The 16,574-nt window shown below is 36.1% G+C and overlaps 1 protein-coding gene across 1 annotated transcript; it reads left to right on the top strand.

The window, feature by feature from the left end:
- Positions 1-715: 715 nt before the first annotated feature.
- LOC108213097 (probable manganese-transporting ATPase PDR2) lies at positions 716-15,903 on the top strand. Its single transcript, XM_017384839.2, has 22 exons — positions 716-849; positions 2,874-3,190; positions 3,426-3,515; positions 3,985-4,187; positions 4,933-5,005; positions 5,134-5,306; positions 5,409-5,580; positions 6,474-6,578; positions 6,657-6,767; positions 6,874-6,960; positions 7,043-7,225; positions 8,063-8,113; positions 8,200-8,325; positions 9,010-9,089; positions 9,898-10,006; positions 10,424-10,552; positions 10,845-10,910; positions 11,016-11,087; positions 12,139-12,290; positions 12,494-12,605; positions 12,675-12,791; positions 14,590-15,903. Exons 2-22 carry the CDS (start codon positions 2,942-2,944, stop codon positions 15,703-15,705), a joined length of 3,576 nt encoding a protein of 1,191 aa, XP_017240328.1. The 5' UTR covers positions 716-849; positions 2,874-2,941; the 3' UTR covers positions 15,706-15,903.
- Positions 15,904-16,574: the final 671 nt, after the last annotated feature.

The following is a 16,574-nucleotide window of genomic DNA, read 5'->3' as shown; positions in this document are numbered from 1 at the left end:
TCTTTTTTATTATAATAGTTTTCAATAAAATCGAGATCTAAATCCTTTTGATTTGATCTTGTTACCGTACCCATCCTTTTGGGTTGTTATTGTCCCCAATTTTTGGGTGTATGTCTTGTTGCATTTTTGATTCGTTGTCATGTTGCGTGAAAAATGATTTCTATGGTCTATTGGGAGATTTGGGCAAGCCGCTTCAAATCTGGAATTGTGGTACTTATCGCGAGAGTTTATCTCGCACAACAAAGGATTGTTCAATATATGGGACATCTGCACCCCCAACCTCAGCTGGGGTAACTACTGGATATGAACACTGGTCTATCACCGGTTTTTTTATGTGCGCATGTCAATTATGATTCTAATATTTTCAGTGATGTTGGTGTCGACTGGATTGCTCGAAAAACTTTTGTAATCATTTTTATTATCAAGAATATTTATAACAATCTGAAAACAAAGCGGCTATTTGTTTAGCTCGTTTTTTGTTTCACAATCAGGTTGTAGTTGTCAGTTTGGGGGTTTATCCTGACTGTGTTCTTATGTTTTATATTCAATAAAATTCTATTGTTCGTCAAAAAAAAAAATTAACGACGCTTCAAATCAAAATAAGATACTACTTATTAAAATCTTGTTTTTTTTTGAATAATTAAAATCCAAATTGAATTTTGATAACTCATTCTAAATTCAAGAATGTAAATTAAAGGGTAAATACGTAATCAAGTCACTGAATAAAACGAAGGTTTACTTCGAGCTCACACTATCCCCCAAACAAATAAACCAACTCTTCACTCGGACACGGCGGTGGAACGACGGCCAATATCATTAAACGACACCGTCTCGCTCCTCCTCCGATTCGTAAGCATTCTTATTCGCACCTCTTTTTTACACGCAATTTAATTTTATTTTTACAGTTGAACAGATTTTTGGTTTTATAAAATTGATTAAATCTAATATACACCCAATCAAAACCCTAGGACTCAGATTTTAGTTGTTCATGTATGTTATCGAGTTGATTTGTTCGAGTTTTGAATGGAATTTTGGTGAACTGAGATCGAATCTGTGTTTAAGCTGTGATTGTGTCTGTTTCGTGATTTGTTTTTCGATTACGATGATACGAACTGATGGATTTGTGATCTTGTGTTTGTGTGATTAAGATGTGATATCAAGTTTGTTTATAAGTGTGAGGATGTGCTGGTGGTGGGAATTTGTTTTTGTGAATTGGATGTCGTATGCACACGTGTACAAGTTTGCGGCTGCTGCAATTAATTGATCGAAGATAATATATGTTACTGTTTTTAGAAGCAAAGGAAATGGATGTTTCCGATGCTGGCACAGTATATATAACTGAAGTGAAAATAGTATGTTGGGAATATACAAGTTTAAAGTGATTCGAACTGGTCTCACAGGGGTATCGGTGCTCGGGGAGGAGCCACGTGGTCAATTGAGTTACTGATAGCATACACTGAAATTTAATAATATGTTGTTTATGTGTATAATGTATACTACATAAGTTCAGATGACCTTGGTGGTTAAGTGGCAATGTGAAGGTTTGGAAGAGAGTAGGTTCGAGCCCCTCTTGCAACAATTTTTGTAAAGCGTGACGTATGTCACGTGCCCTTAAGTTAAGATTCTTAACCCATGGCCTGCCCTAAAGTTACGATTTCTAACACTCGACTTGCCCTGAAGTTAAGATTTTTACCTGTGACGTGAAGCGCGTAACGTGCCCTTTAGTTAATAATATATTCTCGGTGTATATTTTTGCAATGTGGTTGAGTTTGTTAATTTAAATATTTTATCCTACTGTTAGCACTTTTTATAGAGTGCCATGGAACTATTTTCTGCCTGCCCCTGCTTATTGTACTCATCAGTTTACTTTATAAATTGCCGAATTTATGAGTACTATTTGGGATTGGGTTTGGGCCGTTTGGGTACCTGTTTTTAATTATAATGCCTGATAATTTACATCACAGATCTTGACTCTTATTGGGTGGATGCCTCTAGACTGTATTTTTTGGTTTTGTTGCAAGTCTAAATTATGATTTTGGGTAATTTACGTCATAAATTCTTATTAGCTGGATTGGGAAATGTGTCACTAGAATATTATCTTACCTAAAATTTCCATTTTTAGACTCCTTTTTTTTTTGACGATTTTCTTTTGTGAGGCAAATTATTGGGTTTGAATTTAATATTTACAGGTGTAATGATTGCTGTTCGGGGAACTTTATACTCAGTTCACGATTTGATAGTAACAGAGAATCAACTTGGTGACACTACAATTATTTTTAGTACATAAGATAAAGTAGTTTTTTTTTTTTGGTGGTGGTTGTGGAATTACAACTATAATGATTGTGACTAGTCAGTAGTCTCAACTGGCCGTCAGCTTGGCGACAAATTAAAATGCTAAATAATATAGACACACTTACAATTGAGATGACAAAACTATATAATTTTCAGTTTAAACAATTTGTGTAAGTTTTTTTTTCTGATAATTAATTTCATTCGGAATTTTTAATTCGTGAAGCGTTTAATGATGAATTTGTAATTTTAGCACCGACAATGTGAAGGTTTTGTTTAAATGAGGTTTTTAGTTAAGTTACCCATCATAAACTGCATGTGCTCAGGTTATTAATGAGAGTTTTACTGCATATCTGGAGAGCCCTTTGTACTTTTCTCAAGGCAATAAAAACAAATATAAGTAGACTTAAATGGCTATATGTTTTATATTTGTGTAATCACACTTCTATATTACTCTTTAATGCACAAACCTCTTTTTAATCATTTTAGATGGTCATGTTACTTCTTGGAAACTGTTCCTGCAATATGTGGTCAGTATTTGATATTATGTTGTTTTCTCATTTGTGTCTCTTCAATCACTGCAGAAGGTTTGTGCTCAAAGATAAGAACTTTTTAAAAGTTCAAATTTCAAGTATATTGAGCGGGATTTGACATGTCAAGATTTCATGTTCGTGGGAAAGTGGTTGATACTGTTGATTTGTTGAGGAAGAGGAACCTACTATGGCGCTTTGACGTCTGGCCTTTTGCCATAATCTATGCTGTTTGGATTGTTGTCGTAGTTCCTAGCTTGGACTTGGTCGATGCCTTTATAATACTTGGTGGCCTCGTAGCTGTGCATGTTCTTGTATTTCTCTTCACTGTTTGGTCAGTGGATTTCAAATGTTTTATCCAATATTCCAAGGTTCGATATGTCTTTCCTGTAAACTCTATCTCTATTTCTTTGATGCACATAGCAACTTTGTGTTATAAGGTAACTAATGTGCAGCACTATAATGTAAAACTTGAACGGAATGTATGTACACTTAATATGAGGTGAAAAAATCAATATGCCAGATTCCCGATACACTGCAGAAGTAAAATCAGAAAGTCTATAGACGACTTCAAATTGGTTGTTTACGTGCTACTTTGTTTGGCAGGTTTCTGACATTCAACAAGCCGATGGGTGCAAGATAACTCCAGCTAAATTTTCTGGTGCTAAGGAAATTGTTCCACTTAAATGTCGGAAGGTAGTTCGGATGTATAGAAATATTCTCTCTCGAATATAAATGTAGATGTCATGTTTTCTGATATATACACTGTTCTGATTTTACTTTTCTTATATGGGACCCACTATATATATATTATATCTAGTTCTAGGAAATAGGTTTTTTGATACGATTCTTGAATTTGAATTGCGATCATTTTGCAGTTACATTTGTTCACACAATAGATCAAATTTTCCATAAAACCTAGCATTTGATTATGTCAGTTTTCATTCATATATTTGAATCATTCACCTATCATTTTCTATTGGCATCTACTCTTTATATTATAGTTAAAGACAGAGGTAATGATCTTTATGTGTTCTAGAGTCTATGAAATCATTGTATACTATTTTTTTAGAATAGAAGGTAACTAGAAGCTCATTTTATTTCAGTTAGTGTACATATTTTCATTGTTTACCATCCTTTTCATATTGATATATTGCTACTGCAGTTATCTGTATCTTCATCCACTGCAGTCCAGGATGAAGTTTATTTTGACTTCAGAAAGCAATGTTTTATTTACTCAAAGGAGAATCAAACCTTCAATAAGCTTCCTTACCCTTCCAAGGAGCAATTTGGCTACTATCTTAGAAGTACCGGCTATGGCACAGAGTCTAAGATCGTTGCTGCTACTCAGAAATGGGGACGTAATGTGTAAGTCATTAGAACAGCTGTTAAATTCTGTCGCAGTAATTAGCATATATAAGTGTCTGACTACTTTATTCGCGTCTTCAATTTATTTTTTGATTTAGTAATTGTTCCATTCTTGTGGACATGAATTTATGAGCCTGCTGCAAATGAAAACTGCTAGCTTACTTTCTTAATTGTCTATTACTTTATTAAATGATAATTGAAGTCGCCAGTCTCAATTTTGTATTGATATGTCATTTCATACAATCCGTTTGGATCATTTACATTCATGTTTTATCTGCCAACTAGTTTTGTTGTGGGCCACACTCCAATTGTCTTCATATTAGGTCAGATCTACAATAATCAGCAATATATGCTCCAGACTTTTTAGTTGAAGAAAAGAAGGTAACAGAAGAGATGGCGCGAGAAGAGAAATAAATAAAATTGAAAAAACTTTCTTCGGAGTGCTCCTGAGTTTATTGTAGGAAGGAAGAGAAATTTTGAAAAGTAGGCATTTGTGTAAGAGCTTCTCTCCCGATCATCCTATTTTTGGGAAGAAAATTATTGGGAGAAAGTTAAGGAAATATTCTCTCTGCTACTTGAACATTTAAATGCAACTTGATTATGTTTGTTCTACGACGACTGGGATGTGAAAAGACATTTTTGGCAAATAAAAGAACAATGTCATCACATCTACACTAGCTTTCTGTGTGTATTTCCCGTATCTACTTTCTTTGCTGTTATCTTATTTGTGTTTTTGGGTTTGCAGATTTGAATATCCACAACCTACATTCCAGAAGTTGATGAAAGAACATTGCATGGAGCCCTTCTTTGTGTTTCAGGTTGTGATTTAGTTCATCAATGTCTAGCCGGAAATAAAAAGGAAGAAACGAAGCTTAAATTTCTTTCTAGATGCCATTGTTTAATTTTCTGGTGCTCTTTACATTTTTAACGGTTTCATGATGTGCAGGTATTCTGTGTAGGGCTGTGGTGTTTGGATGAATACTGGTACTACAGTCTGTTTACCCTGTTTATGCTGTTTATGTTTGAGTCGACAATGGCAAAAGCGCGGTTAAAGACTCTATCTGAGCTTCGACGCGTAAGAGTAGATGGCCAAACTCTAATGGTGTACCGCTGTGGAAAGTAGGAGATTTGGATGATGATCTATGTTTCTTCTTGATAATTTAGTTATATTATTTAATGAGATTTTTAATGCAGTTTTTCTTCTGATGATTGATACTTTAGGTGGGTTAAAATATCTGGGACAGATCTTCTGCCAGGGGATGTTGTATCTATTGGCCGCTCCACTGATCAAAACGGAGAGGATAAGGCTGTTCCTGCTGACATGCTTATATTATCCGGGAGTGCTATTGTAAACGAAGCAATATTGACTGGCGAATCTACCCCACAATGGAAGGTCTGCTGTCTTCTTATGTCCGTTGGGTAAAGAGAAAGTGAACACTAAATACGAAGTAGCTTAGGACTAGTGTCTTGGCCTATAGGTGCATATAGAATTCTATTGGGATTATTGTTATGCACACGAAGAACTAATTTGTTTTGAAGCTGTTGAACTTCATTTCCAGTTGAATTACTTCTTTAGGAGAAACTGATCAATGATGCCTTAGAATGAACTATAATAATTGGCCTCTATTAAAGATCAACTCCCGTAGGCAGAATCAACTGCACATACCATTGCTGCATCAACCACAAGAACCCAAATCCCAAATAAATGGGAATAGAAATAACTTTGCTACAGAAACAAAGACATTTATCTTTCGGCCTGTCAATATATATAGACATCTTCCAATCGAGCCTGCCAAGATTCAAAAATAGTTTCTATTAGCTGGCTGGTGAAGTAGTTTATGATTTATGATTGTGTTTAAAACCACCACTGGATTGTCAGTCTAAGCAGTAATTTGTTACTTAATGTCTAAGTCTGATTAAATATATGTTTACATTTGAATATTTAAATCTTAAGCTCTGCTGATTAATTTGTACTTGTTGGCTAAACTATTCTTTGTGGTTCAGTAGGACTTGTTTTTCTATTTAACAGAGCTGCAGAATGAGCAGTTCTATTGTGCAAGTAGTGGAAATTTGGACACCTCTGCATCTATTTTCATGCAGGACACATTCATGTTATTGCATGACAGATTTTTTGAGGATTCTTTTATACATGCTTCAGTAGTTTCTAATAGACATTCGGCTTGATGTGTACTAGTGTGCTGTTACTTTGTCTTTCTGCTGCAATTTAGTTGTGTTGATTGCAAAATGCAGACAATTATTTCCCATTATTAATAATGATTTGTGCAGGTCTCCATCATAGGAAGAGGGGCTGAAGAGAACTTATCTGCCAGGCGAGATAAAAGTCATGTTCTTTTTGGGGGCACAAAGATATTGCAACATACATCTGATAAGGTTGTTTGTTATTTACTTTTTTCGCACTGGTAATAAGGTTATTGTACTTACGCAGCTTGTCATTCTCTTTGGACTCAGACCTGTCATTTGAGGACTCCTGATGGGGGCTGCCTTGCTGTTGTCCTACGAACTGGGTTTGAGACTACTCAAGGAAAATTGATGAGGACAATTCTTTTCTCAACAGAGAGGGTAACAATTATAGTTCATTATTAAGAATTTACAATTGGTACACTACTACAATTCGTCTTAATTTTTTGTATATTTTTTTTACTTCTATATACTATTTCAATTGCAGGTCACTGCTAACAGCTGGGAAAGTGGCCTCTTTATTTTGTTCTTAGTTATATTCGCTTTAATTGCTGCTGGTTATGTACTTGTGAAGGTAACAAATAAAACTTATCTTCAGCTGCTGATGATATCGACTGTTACACCCTTTTGCACCACTGATGCTTGCTTCATTGCAGGGACTTGAGGACCCAACTAGGAGTAGATATAAGCTTATACTTAGTTGTTCTTTGATCATCACTTCTGTTATACCGCCAGAGCTACCAATGGAGCTATCAATAGCTGTTAATACATCTTTGATCGCACTGGCTCGACGCGGGATATTTTGTACAGAACCTTTTCGTATCCCTTTTGCTGGGAAGGTGAGCAAACAAATATGGTCTTTAAGATGAGCTGTCATATCAGGGCTGGCATAGATTTGCACATCATATATATCTTGTTGATATATTATTATGTTAAGCAAAAGAATGGATCGATATAAGGGTTTGTTATATGTTTACTTAAATATGGAAATCACTCTGTAGAGGTGTCCAGTGTTATAAGTAACTTCTTTCTTATGATCTTGTATCGTGCTTATGTGGTTTTGCACTTGAATACGTTTCTTGTTGCTTTCGCAAACCTTGAATGGAGGAGTTTTGTTGCTGAAGAGTTATAAGAGTTTTTATTTGTTTCCCTTAACGCATGTGGTTTTGTGCTTGAATACGTTTCTTGTTGCTTTTGCAAACCCTGAATGGAGGAGTTTTGTTGCTGGAGAGTTATAACAGTTTTTATTTGTTTCCCTTAATGCCAGTAAGTGGATATTGTAATATTTACAAGGCTCACTGTTTATTTGTATAATTTATTATGTTCAAGTGGAAATTTTACTTTTTATTTTGTTGAAATAAACTAGAGATTTTATTAGTTATATGGTTCCATGTTTATTTGTATATTTGTAATGTTTTGTTGGCGGTGTGGGTATTATTCATTAATGCTACATGCAGCATGTTTTTGAATATCTGTTTTTGTTCTATGCATACATTCAAAAGCAGTCACTTATATTGATAAATATTCAGTGAGTGATGCCCAAAAAAGACCGTCTCTCTCAGTTACGAGCTTAGAAAACATTTTCAATGTGCGCATCGAAATCATATAATGTGCAGTATATGCAGTCCATTTTTTGTTTCTGCTCACATGCTTTATTCCTTTTTGTCCTTCTGCAGGTTGATATATGTTGCTTCGATAAGACTGGGACACTAACATCTGATGACATGGTACGCAGCTCATTAATTGGTGTCAGCTCTAGTTTTGTTATGTTGTCTTTGCCGATATGATTTTATGGTGATGCTTATTTTGGCAGGAGTTTTCTGGGGTTGGTGGATTGACAGAAAGCTCAGACTTAGAAACTGAAATGACCAATGTTCCCACTCGCACTCTGGAAATTCTAGCATCTTGCCATGCACTGGTTTTTGTGGAGAACAAGCTGGTATCTAATAGCTCCATAATCTTATTGGCTAAAATTAATATTTTTCGTGAAAAATTCTGAAACTAATATGTAGCATTAGATAATAAAGCAAAATAGTTTGTTTCGTGGTATTAAAAAGTGCATACTTGTCATCTTTTGTAGAATATACTTAGAAGATACTGTTATATGTGTTAGGCAAGGATTGTGGTGCAAATTCTGAAATTGACCGCATATGGTGTTAATAAGTCATATGGTTCTTAATTTAGGCTATTGCGGGAAGTGCAAATTGCTGCCTCTGAAGGGATTTTAAGAAGCAATTGGTCACCAGTATTTAGGAGTACAAGAAAAATTTATCGTTTAGCTGTATCAAATGCTTGAGTCCTATTTTTAGATGATGACAGTGGGGGGCTGCGGAAGCATTTATCTCAACATCTGTAATTAGATTTGGAGAAGCTGAGGCATGTTGTTTTTTTATTCGAACGGGCATAATTAGATCTGTTTCCTGTTAGTCTGTAGCTAAAGGAGCTAGATACATCAATACTATGGTGTAACTTATTTACTCCGCTAACCTCTCCAGTTAATACTCAACAAATAAAAGCATAAGGTTGCCAAAAGCAACAGTACTTGTTTCAGTAATTCACCATTTCCATTGGCCTTAGTTGTGATCAACTCTCATATGCTATAGTTGCAACTTTGTTGGTGTAGGTTGGTGATCCTCTGGAGAAGGCTGCAGTGAAAGGGATTGAATGGACTTACAAGTCTGATGAGAAAGCCATGCCGAAAAAGTAAGCAAAATTTATGAGTGCTTATATTTTTAAATGCGCATTATCTGCTTAATTTTACCATAAGACTTCTGAGCTGCAATGTTGTAAATATTGATTTTGTACCGCTAGCTTCTTCGAATTTAAGATTTATCCAGATTCCCGTTTTTCCCCAAACGGCTGTCCATGTCACAAGTGTAAAGAGAGATGTCTCCTTACCTGAAGATCATATCTCGGGACTAATGAACTTATCTACAGCAATAAGATAGTTCTCACTTCTCATTGTCAAATAATTAATAATGAGAAACTTTTTATGTTGAAAATACTGGTCGATTGCAGACAACAACAATCTAGAACGAGGACTCTTCCTTTGTTTGAAGATCCTATAAATTGTAGTAACCTTGGGGCATTCTATTTGACTGTATCGGAAGAATGGGAGAGACAGAAGCAAATATCAAATCTTAGCCAATCAAGAGTGGCTTGTTCCAGACAAAATGAAAATTGGATTCATGGAACAGGAGAAAGATTTCCCATTTCGATCCAAAGAAAAAAAATAAGGAGAATAACTCGATGATGAATAGATTTGTTGAGGAAGTGAAGATAGGTAGAAATTTGTGACATTTAGTTTTGTGTCTGGCTGTGTATCTGCCTCCGGTTGATGGTGAATTTAGTTTTTCTGTACAGCTAACTTATTGCATCTGGCTTGTAAAATAATTGTATAACAGGCTGTCCTTAGCCCTGTTTTGCTTTACTGTTATTCTTATGCATAAGTTATATGTATTATGGTCCTCGGCACAACTACTTTGACTAAAAGTCATTTTGTCGTCTGTAGGGGAAGTGGAAATGCTGTTCAGATTGTGCAGAGGCACCACTTTGCTTCTCATTTAAAGAGGATGGCTGTTGTTGTTCGTATTGAGGAGCAGTTCTTTGCGTTTGTCAAGGTATCTTAATATCTTTTTGTAGCTTCCCTCCTGAACTTTTAGTGGTTTTAGTGGGTATTGTTATACCTGGTGCAAGGCTCTCGTTGTAGGGCAGTTCCATGTTTTGTCTATAATATTTATTCAGGAGATTTGTCTCGTCTCTCCTCTTTAGTGTTTCTTTGCCATGTGATTTGTCAGTTGTGACAGATTGTTTTGGTTATGCCGGTATGTCCTATCTATATCCGAATTTTTTTTGATGATGTAAAAATAACCTGTAATAAATGGGATTTCTGAAAATTACTGGATCGTCTGCTATTGCTTTGTGAGTCATGCTAGCGTATATTCAGTTATCGTATGTGTTTGAAATTATGGTTAATCCTTAGATCCTATATTTAGTTGCACATCAGTCTGATAATTCTACACACTCCTGCATTACAGGGTGCACCGGAGACCATACAAGGAAGACTAACCAATGTGCCCGTGTCTTTTGTAAATACCTACAAGAAATATACTCGTCAAGGTTCTCGTGTTTTGGCGCTGGCATTTAAGTCGCTACCTGAAATGACAGTAAGAAAAATCAGATGCAGTATTCTCCCATTCATACCTCTTCACATATATATTAATGTATAACTAAAAATCTTGGATTATCTCTTTATCCATGTATTTATTATGCAAGGAGCCTTTTAAAATTTAGTCGCTTATCAAATCTATTAATTTCAAGGTTTTCTTTTACGCGTGTAATTTATTTTTGTAAATAGGAATGTAAGGTTTTCTGTTGTATATTTATCTATATAAAAGGTTCCGATGGTCTCAGATCTTTTGGAAATGGCATTTATTTTGAATCTGTGAAATTTTACAGGTCAGTGAAGCTAGAAACTTGGACAGAGACCTGGTGGAGAGTGAGCTTAACTTTGCTGGTTTTGCGGTAAAAAACTAATCTTCGTTCTCATCTCTTCGTTCACTCTACTTGCATGTTGTGAACTAATTTTGTTACTTCACTTTCGCTTGAAAATTGTCTGTTGAACTTCAGGTGTTTAATTGTCCTATAAGAGGTGATTCAGCCACTGTGTTGTCCGAGCTAAGAGGATCATCACATGACTTGGTGAGTGTTCTGACTATATGCTTTTCTAGTCTCATTCTATTTTATTTTTTTTCTTCAATTTACTCTTGAACTTTAGATACAAAAACTTAGTATTAATATTAGTAACAATTTAGGTAAGAATCAGTGCAACCTATATGTTTTAACTGAACGTACTTCATGCTTTCTATTCCTCACTTGCTTGGTAAATTCTTTGTGATAAATTGCGATGGAAAGACTCACAGTGTTATTTCACCTTTTCAAGTTAGATTTGTGTGTTCTGAATATGGTTACTCAATTGTTGATTGAAAAATCTTTTTTTATGATGGAAAATATTTATTTAAGGCATAGAGGATTATCATTGCGTTAGAAGTCCAACCTAACCAAGATCATGAGTTGAGAAAAATCATTACAGAAGTGCAAGTCAGTGGATGCCTTAATTTACCTAAAAAACTATTTGTACGAGGCAAGAATATAAACAAGTCTAGGAGATAAGAACCTCCCCGTAAAACTAAAACAATCCAAGTCAACTACATTACTATTTTAAAAATTAAAATTCAATTGAAAGACAGCACACTCCCTCCCTTCCTCTCCCCCCACCATAGACGGTGAAGGGTTTCCGAACGCGATCATGTACAGAGGATTAGGGATCATTTTCCGTTGGATTGGATGGACACATTTTACGTTGGATTGGATGGACAAGAGTTCAACAATTTGGCAAAATTTGTAGTCTTGGATCCAACTGGATTGCTTTTAACTACATCTTAAGTCTTTTTTTCCACTTAGTCATGATCTACTTTTTATGCTTATTTTAGACATATTTTGATTTTGGTTCAGTTTTTACTATTATATTTTGAAGCTTAATTACAGGATAAACAACAGACGTGAACCTTAATATTGGGCCAAAATAGGTCTCTAAAGCAGAACCAAAGTTTTGAACTGTCATTTACTGGTTTTTTTTTCTTATGTGGATTTGAATATTTATTAATCAATTTTCTTCTGTTGGCACACCTCCAAAACCAAAAATTACATCAATAACGTGTATATGATATTATTATGGGTAATCTTTCTGTAGGTGATGATCACAGGTGACCAAGCATTGACAGCTTGTCATGTTGCTGGGCAAGTTAATATCATTACCAAGCCTCCGCTGATTCTTACACCAGGAAACAATGGTGGAACTTATGATTGGGTCTCTCCAGACGAAGCTCAAACAATTGCTTATAGGTATTTGGTGGTTTTGTTATTTGAACTTTTCTTAATCTTTAGCATTACTTGTTTATATCTGCACTTTCGCTAAAAGAGTGAAACCTTTGTAGTTCATATAAGATTCTGCGTGTATTTTTTCTATTAATGAACAATACATGTAACTTTGTATGGTAGTTTCATAAGCCTAAAGAGGCTAATATTTATCTACTTGTTTTATTTAGTGATGAAGAAGTTGAAACTTTATCCGAGGTTCATGATCTCTGCATTGGAGGTGACTGTATTGAAATGTTGCAGCAGACGTCCGCTGTTCAAAGTGTCATTCCTTATGTGAAGGTTATTGCCTTTACAAATCATTAGATTGCCTTTCTTTGTTGGCTCGTACTTACTAGGTAAAAATTGCAGGTTTTTGCGAGGGTGGCTCCTGAGCAGAAAGAACTCATCATGACTACTTTCAAGATGGTTGGCAGGATGACTTTAATGTGTGGTGATGGGACGAATGATGTGGGAGCTTTAAAGCAGGTAATATGTTCGAGAAACTACGTTTGATTGGCATGCTTGCTCTTATCTCTCTTTTTGATATGCATTTATCTTAGCAAGTTTGAATTACTAAAAACTAAACTTGGCCTTTTATTTAATGTGGAAATAAGATGTGTATCAACTATCGCTGAAACTAGAGTCTCGCGTACTACATAATCTGTTGGCTTCTGATTTAGACAACCAATTTCTCTTCAGTAATTAGGAGCCACTCTTTTTACAGGGTATATTATATCAATAGCTCATTCTATAAGAAAAATTGTTGAAAGAGCTTAAAGCTCATCCTGCACCATGTGCTGGCATCAAAGCAGTCATTTTGGTTTAAGAGGTACACCGTACACATATGTTATCCACTGCATCCATTGCTCTACACACTGGGAGCATCATGGCTACCGCCACCACAATCTCCTCCCACACAATCACCATCTATGTGCCTTCTACCACCACCAATTTACCACAGCGGTTCCTTCTTTACATATCCTCACTTGCATAGCACATCCATATCTACCCCACATAACCAAACACCAGATCACTTGGATTATGAATAAGATGGGGTGTTTGGGGGGGGGGGGGGGGGTTCAGTGTATATAATATCTTAAGGTGTTTGAGTGAATTGCTATGGCAATATGTGGGAACTTCTGTAATCTACGCTGAAGTGCTGGCAGTTGTGTTGGATTATCTTTGGTTTACACCTTCATTCGATTTTACTAGTAAAACCATGGAAATTGTGTTGTCATGGTTGATTTATTAACTATGTCCAGATAGAAGTAATATATTACAACATTAAGGTCTAATGTGTGAGCTAATTTTCTTATTTTGCTACCTTGCATGAGTACTCACTGTAAACGTCAAGCCTTTCTTAAATATCTTGATCTAGCAGTTAAGCAACTAAAGCTTTCTAAAAATTTAGTTGTCAAGGGAACACCGCCTTTCAGTGGGAATCAGTTATAGTGCATATGACCCTAAAGGAGCGTTTAGTTTTCTGCCCTTTCATGCAGATATTCTAAATGTAGAAATGGGTCGTGGATACATCGTTGTAGTCCTATACAACCCAATTGTTTCACCTTAATATGGTCTTTGTAAATATCAACTGATACGCGTCTAGGCTCTTTTTCTAGACCCGTAATTATGCAAAAGAGAAAAGAGAGGATACCCTGTCAGGAGGACCCTGTGTAAAGTCCATTCATTTACACTCATATTTCATAGAGGCTGTTTCCAGGTTTTTGAACCCGTGACTTAGAGGGCAAGTCGACTATCATGCTGAGCATGGCCTTTGTCTAGGCCCATGATTGTCTCAAATACTTGTATGCAGTTATAGTTTATGATTAAAATGTAAGTAGGAGAGGCTGGGTTCAATATTACACTGGTACCGGTGCTATTTTCCAAATTTCTTGTGATTATGACAGGAGATGAGCATACTTAGACCTAATCTTATTCTACTCTGAACCATTTTATATGCTACTGCAGAAGGAACCTTTGTTTATTACTGCTTAAAGGCTTGGGGTCTTAAGTTATCTCGTTATTATTATTATTTTAGTTAAGAGTTGGAACTGTCGCACTCATTTTAGTCGCACTCCACTCCCACTCCCACTCCCACTCTTGCTCACTTGCTCATTTGTATCTACCAAGACTTTACTGTCACTCTAGATAGAATAGATGTTCAACCATTTGACAAAAGGTTGTCGATCTGCAAACTCTGGCTTTCTTATAACTTGTATCAGTTGTAAGTTTTTGTTTAATATCGAGTATATTAGCTCTTATAACGGTGCTTCTAATTTCTCAGGCTCATGTAGGAGTGGCTTTGTTAAATGCAATTCCTCCTCAAAGTGATAAGTCACAGTCTGAAGCATCATCCAAAAATGATAGCGGAAAATCTGGTAAAGGAAAAAAAGCCAAGGCTACAACAGAAGCAGGAAAATCCCTCGCTATAAATGGAGATAGCTCTTCTAAAAGTAGAGCTGCTGCAAGATCAGATTCCACCAGCCAATCAGCTGGTAACCGCCATCTGACAGCAGCAGAGATGCAGCGGAAGAAACTTAAGAAGCTTATGGATGAGTTGAATGAAGAGGGTGATGGTCATGGAGCTCCAGTTGTTAAGCTTGGAGATGCCTCAATGGCATCACCATTCACAGCAAAGCATGCATCCGTTGCACCTACTACTGACATAATACGTCAGGGTCGGAGTACTCTGGTAACTACACTCCAAATGTTCAAGATACTTGGCCTTAATTGTCTTGCTACAGCCTACGTTCTGAGTGTGATGTACTTGGATGGTGTCAAATTGGGTGATGTCCAAGCCACAATTAGTGGAGTTTTTACTGCTGCCTTCTTTTTATTTATCTCTCATGCGAAGCCCCTTCCCACCTTGTCATCTGAGCGTCCCCATCCCAATATCTTTTGTTACTATGTCTTCCTTTCTCTCCTTGGCCAATTCTCTCTCCACATTTTGTTTTTAATTTCTTCAGTGAAAGAGGCTGAAAAATACATGCCTGAGGAGTGTATTGAACCAGATTCTAGTTTCCATCCTAACCTTGTAAATACAGTTTCATACATGGTGAACATGATGATCCAGGTTGCTACATTTGCTGTGAATTATATGGGCCACCCTTTCAATCAAAGTATTTCTGAAAACAAACCGTTCTTTTATGCCCTTTTGGCCGCTGTTGGCTTCTTCACTGCCATCACCTCAGATCTATTTAGGGACTTGAATGACTGGTTGAAATTGGTCCCAATGCCAAGAGGACTAAGGGACAAGATTCTCATCTGGGCATTCCTTATGTTCTTGTGTTGCTATGTGTGGGAAAGGTTTTTGAGATGGGCTTTTCCCGGTAAGATGCCAGTGTTGAAGAAGCGACAGCAGCCAGCTGGAAATGATCAAGAAAGGAAAAAATTGCTATAAGTTGCAAAAGATACATGTGAATCTGAACTGCACCTGTGTGTGCCACTAGAAACAGCTATAGACAGTTTTGATAGAGCAACAGAGTCTTTGCTGAAGGTGCTGGGCTTTGCTTATAGGCACTCCTGCATTTAATCTGTTCAGAGATGTTGTAACTGTATCCTTTAGATCATTATAGATTTTCAATTTTTTTTTTTTGTATTTCTTTCAGAACTAACTGGTCCTGGATAGATGATTTTCTCGAGTTGCTAATACAGAAAAACAATAGAAAAACCAGGATTAATACTGTCTTTTTGCATATGAAGTCAACGTTCTCTCCAAGTAAATACTTGCTTGAAGCTGAGCTTTGAAGTATTTGGCAAGGGTACGTTGGTGTTCACTTGAACATGCAGATAATTTTTATTTTAGTAAACAGTGACATTTTACATCTAATTCTAAGATCAGTTAAAGCTTACAATATATGCTTCTGTGATGTGATGATTGGGACATAAAATTAGAGATTGTTTGGGAAAATGTTATTCATTTTAGACACAGTGGTCGTTCCGATTTCTTAAATTTGTGCATCAATTTTGAATTATTTAAACATGTTCGAAATAAAAATTTAAGATGAAATTCGAATTTCTTCTGTACCATGTCAGTTACCTGATTGCAAGAATTTTTGTATGCTAAAAATTAATCGTCTGGCAAATTTGTTGCATAACTTTTTTGGCTGCTTAATTGTGTTGCCATTTCGTCATTCATAAATCAACGTGAACTCAACAGTGGGCGAGTAAATCATTCCTGTTGCTATATACAGATAAATGCCGTTCTGTAATCACACTTTTACACGTCTGCCTCGTTTTTTGTGATGATGGCCGAAACCATATAGATCT

The sequence above is a fragment of the Daucus carota genome, chromosome 3, assembly GCF_001625215.2.
Source record: "Daucus carota subsp. sativus chromosome 3, DH1 v3.0, whole genome shotgun sequence".
NCBI lineage: Eukaryota > Viridiplantae > Streptophyta > Magnoliopsida > Apiales > Apiaceae > Daucus > Daucus carota.
Note: the sequence above shows the minus strand (reverse complement) of the source record. Positions and strands in the feature narration are given on the sequence as shown.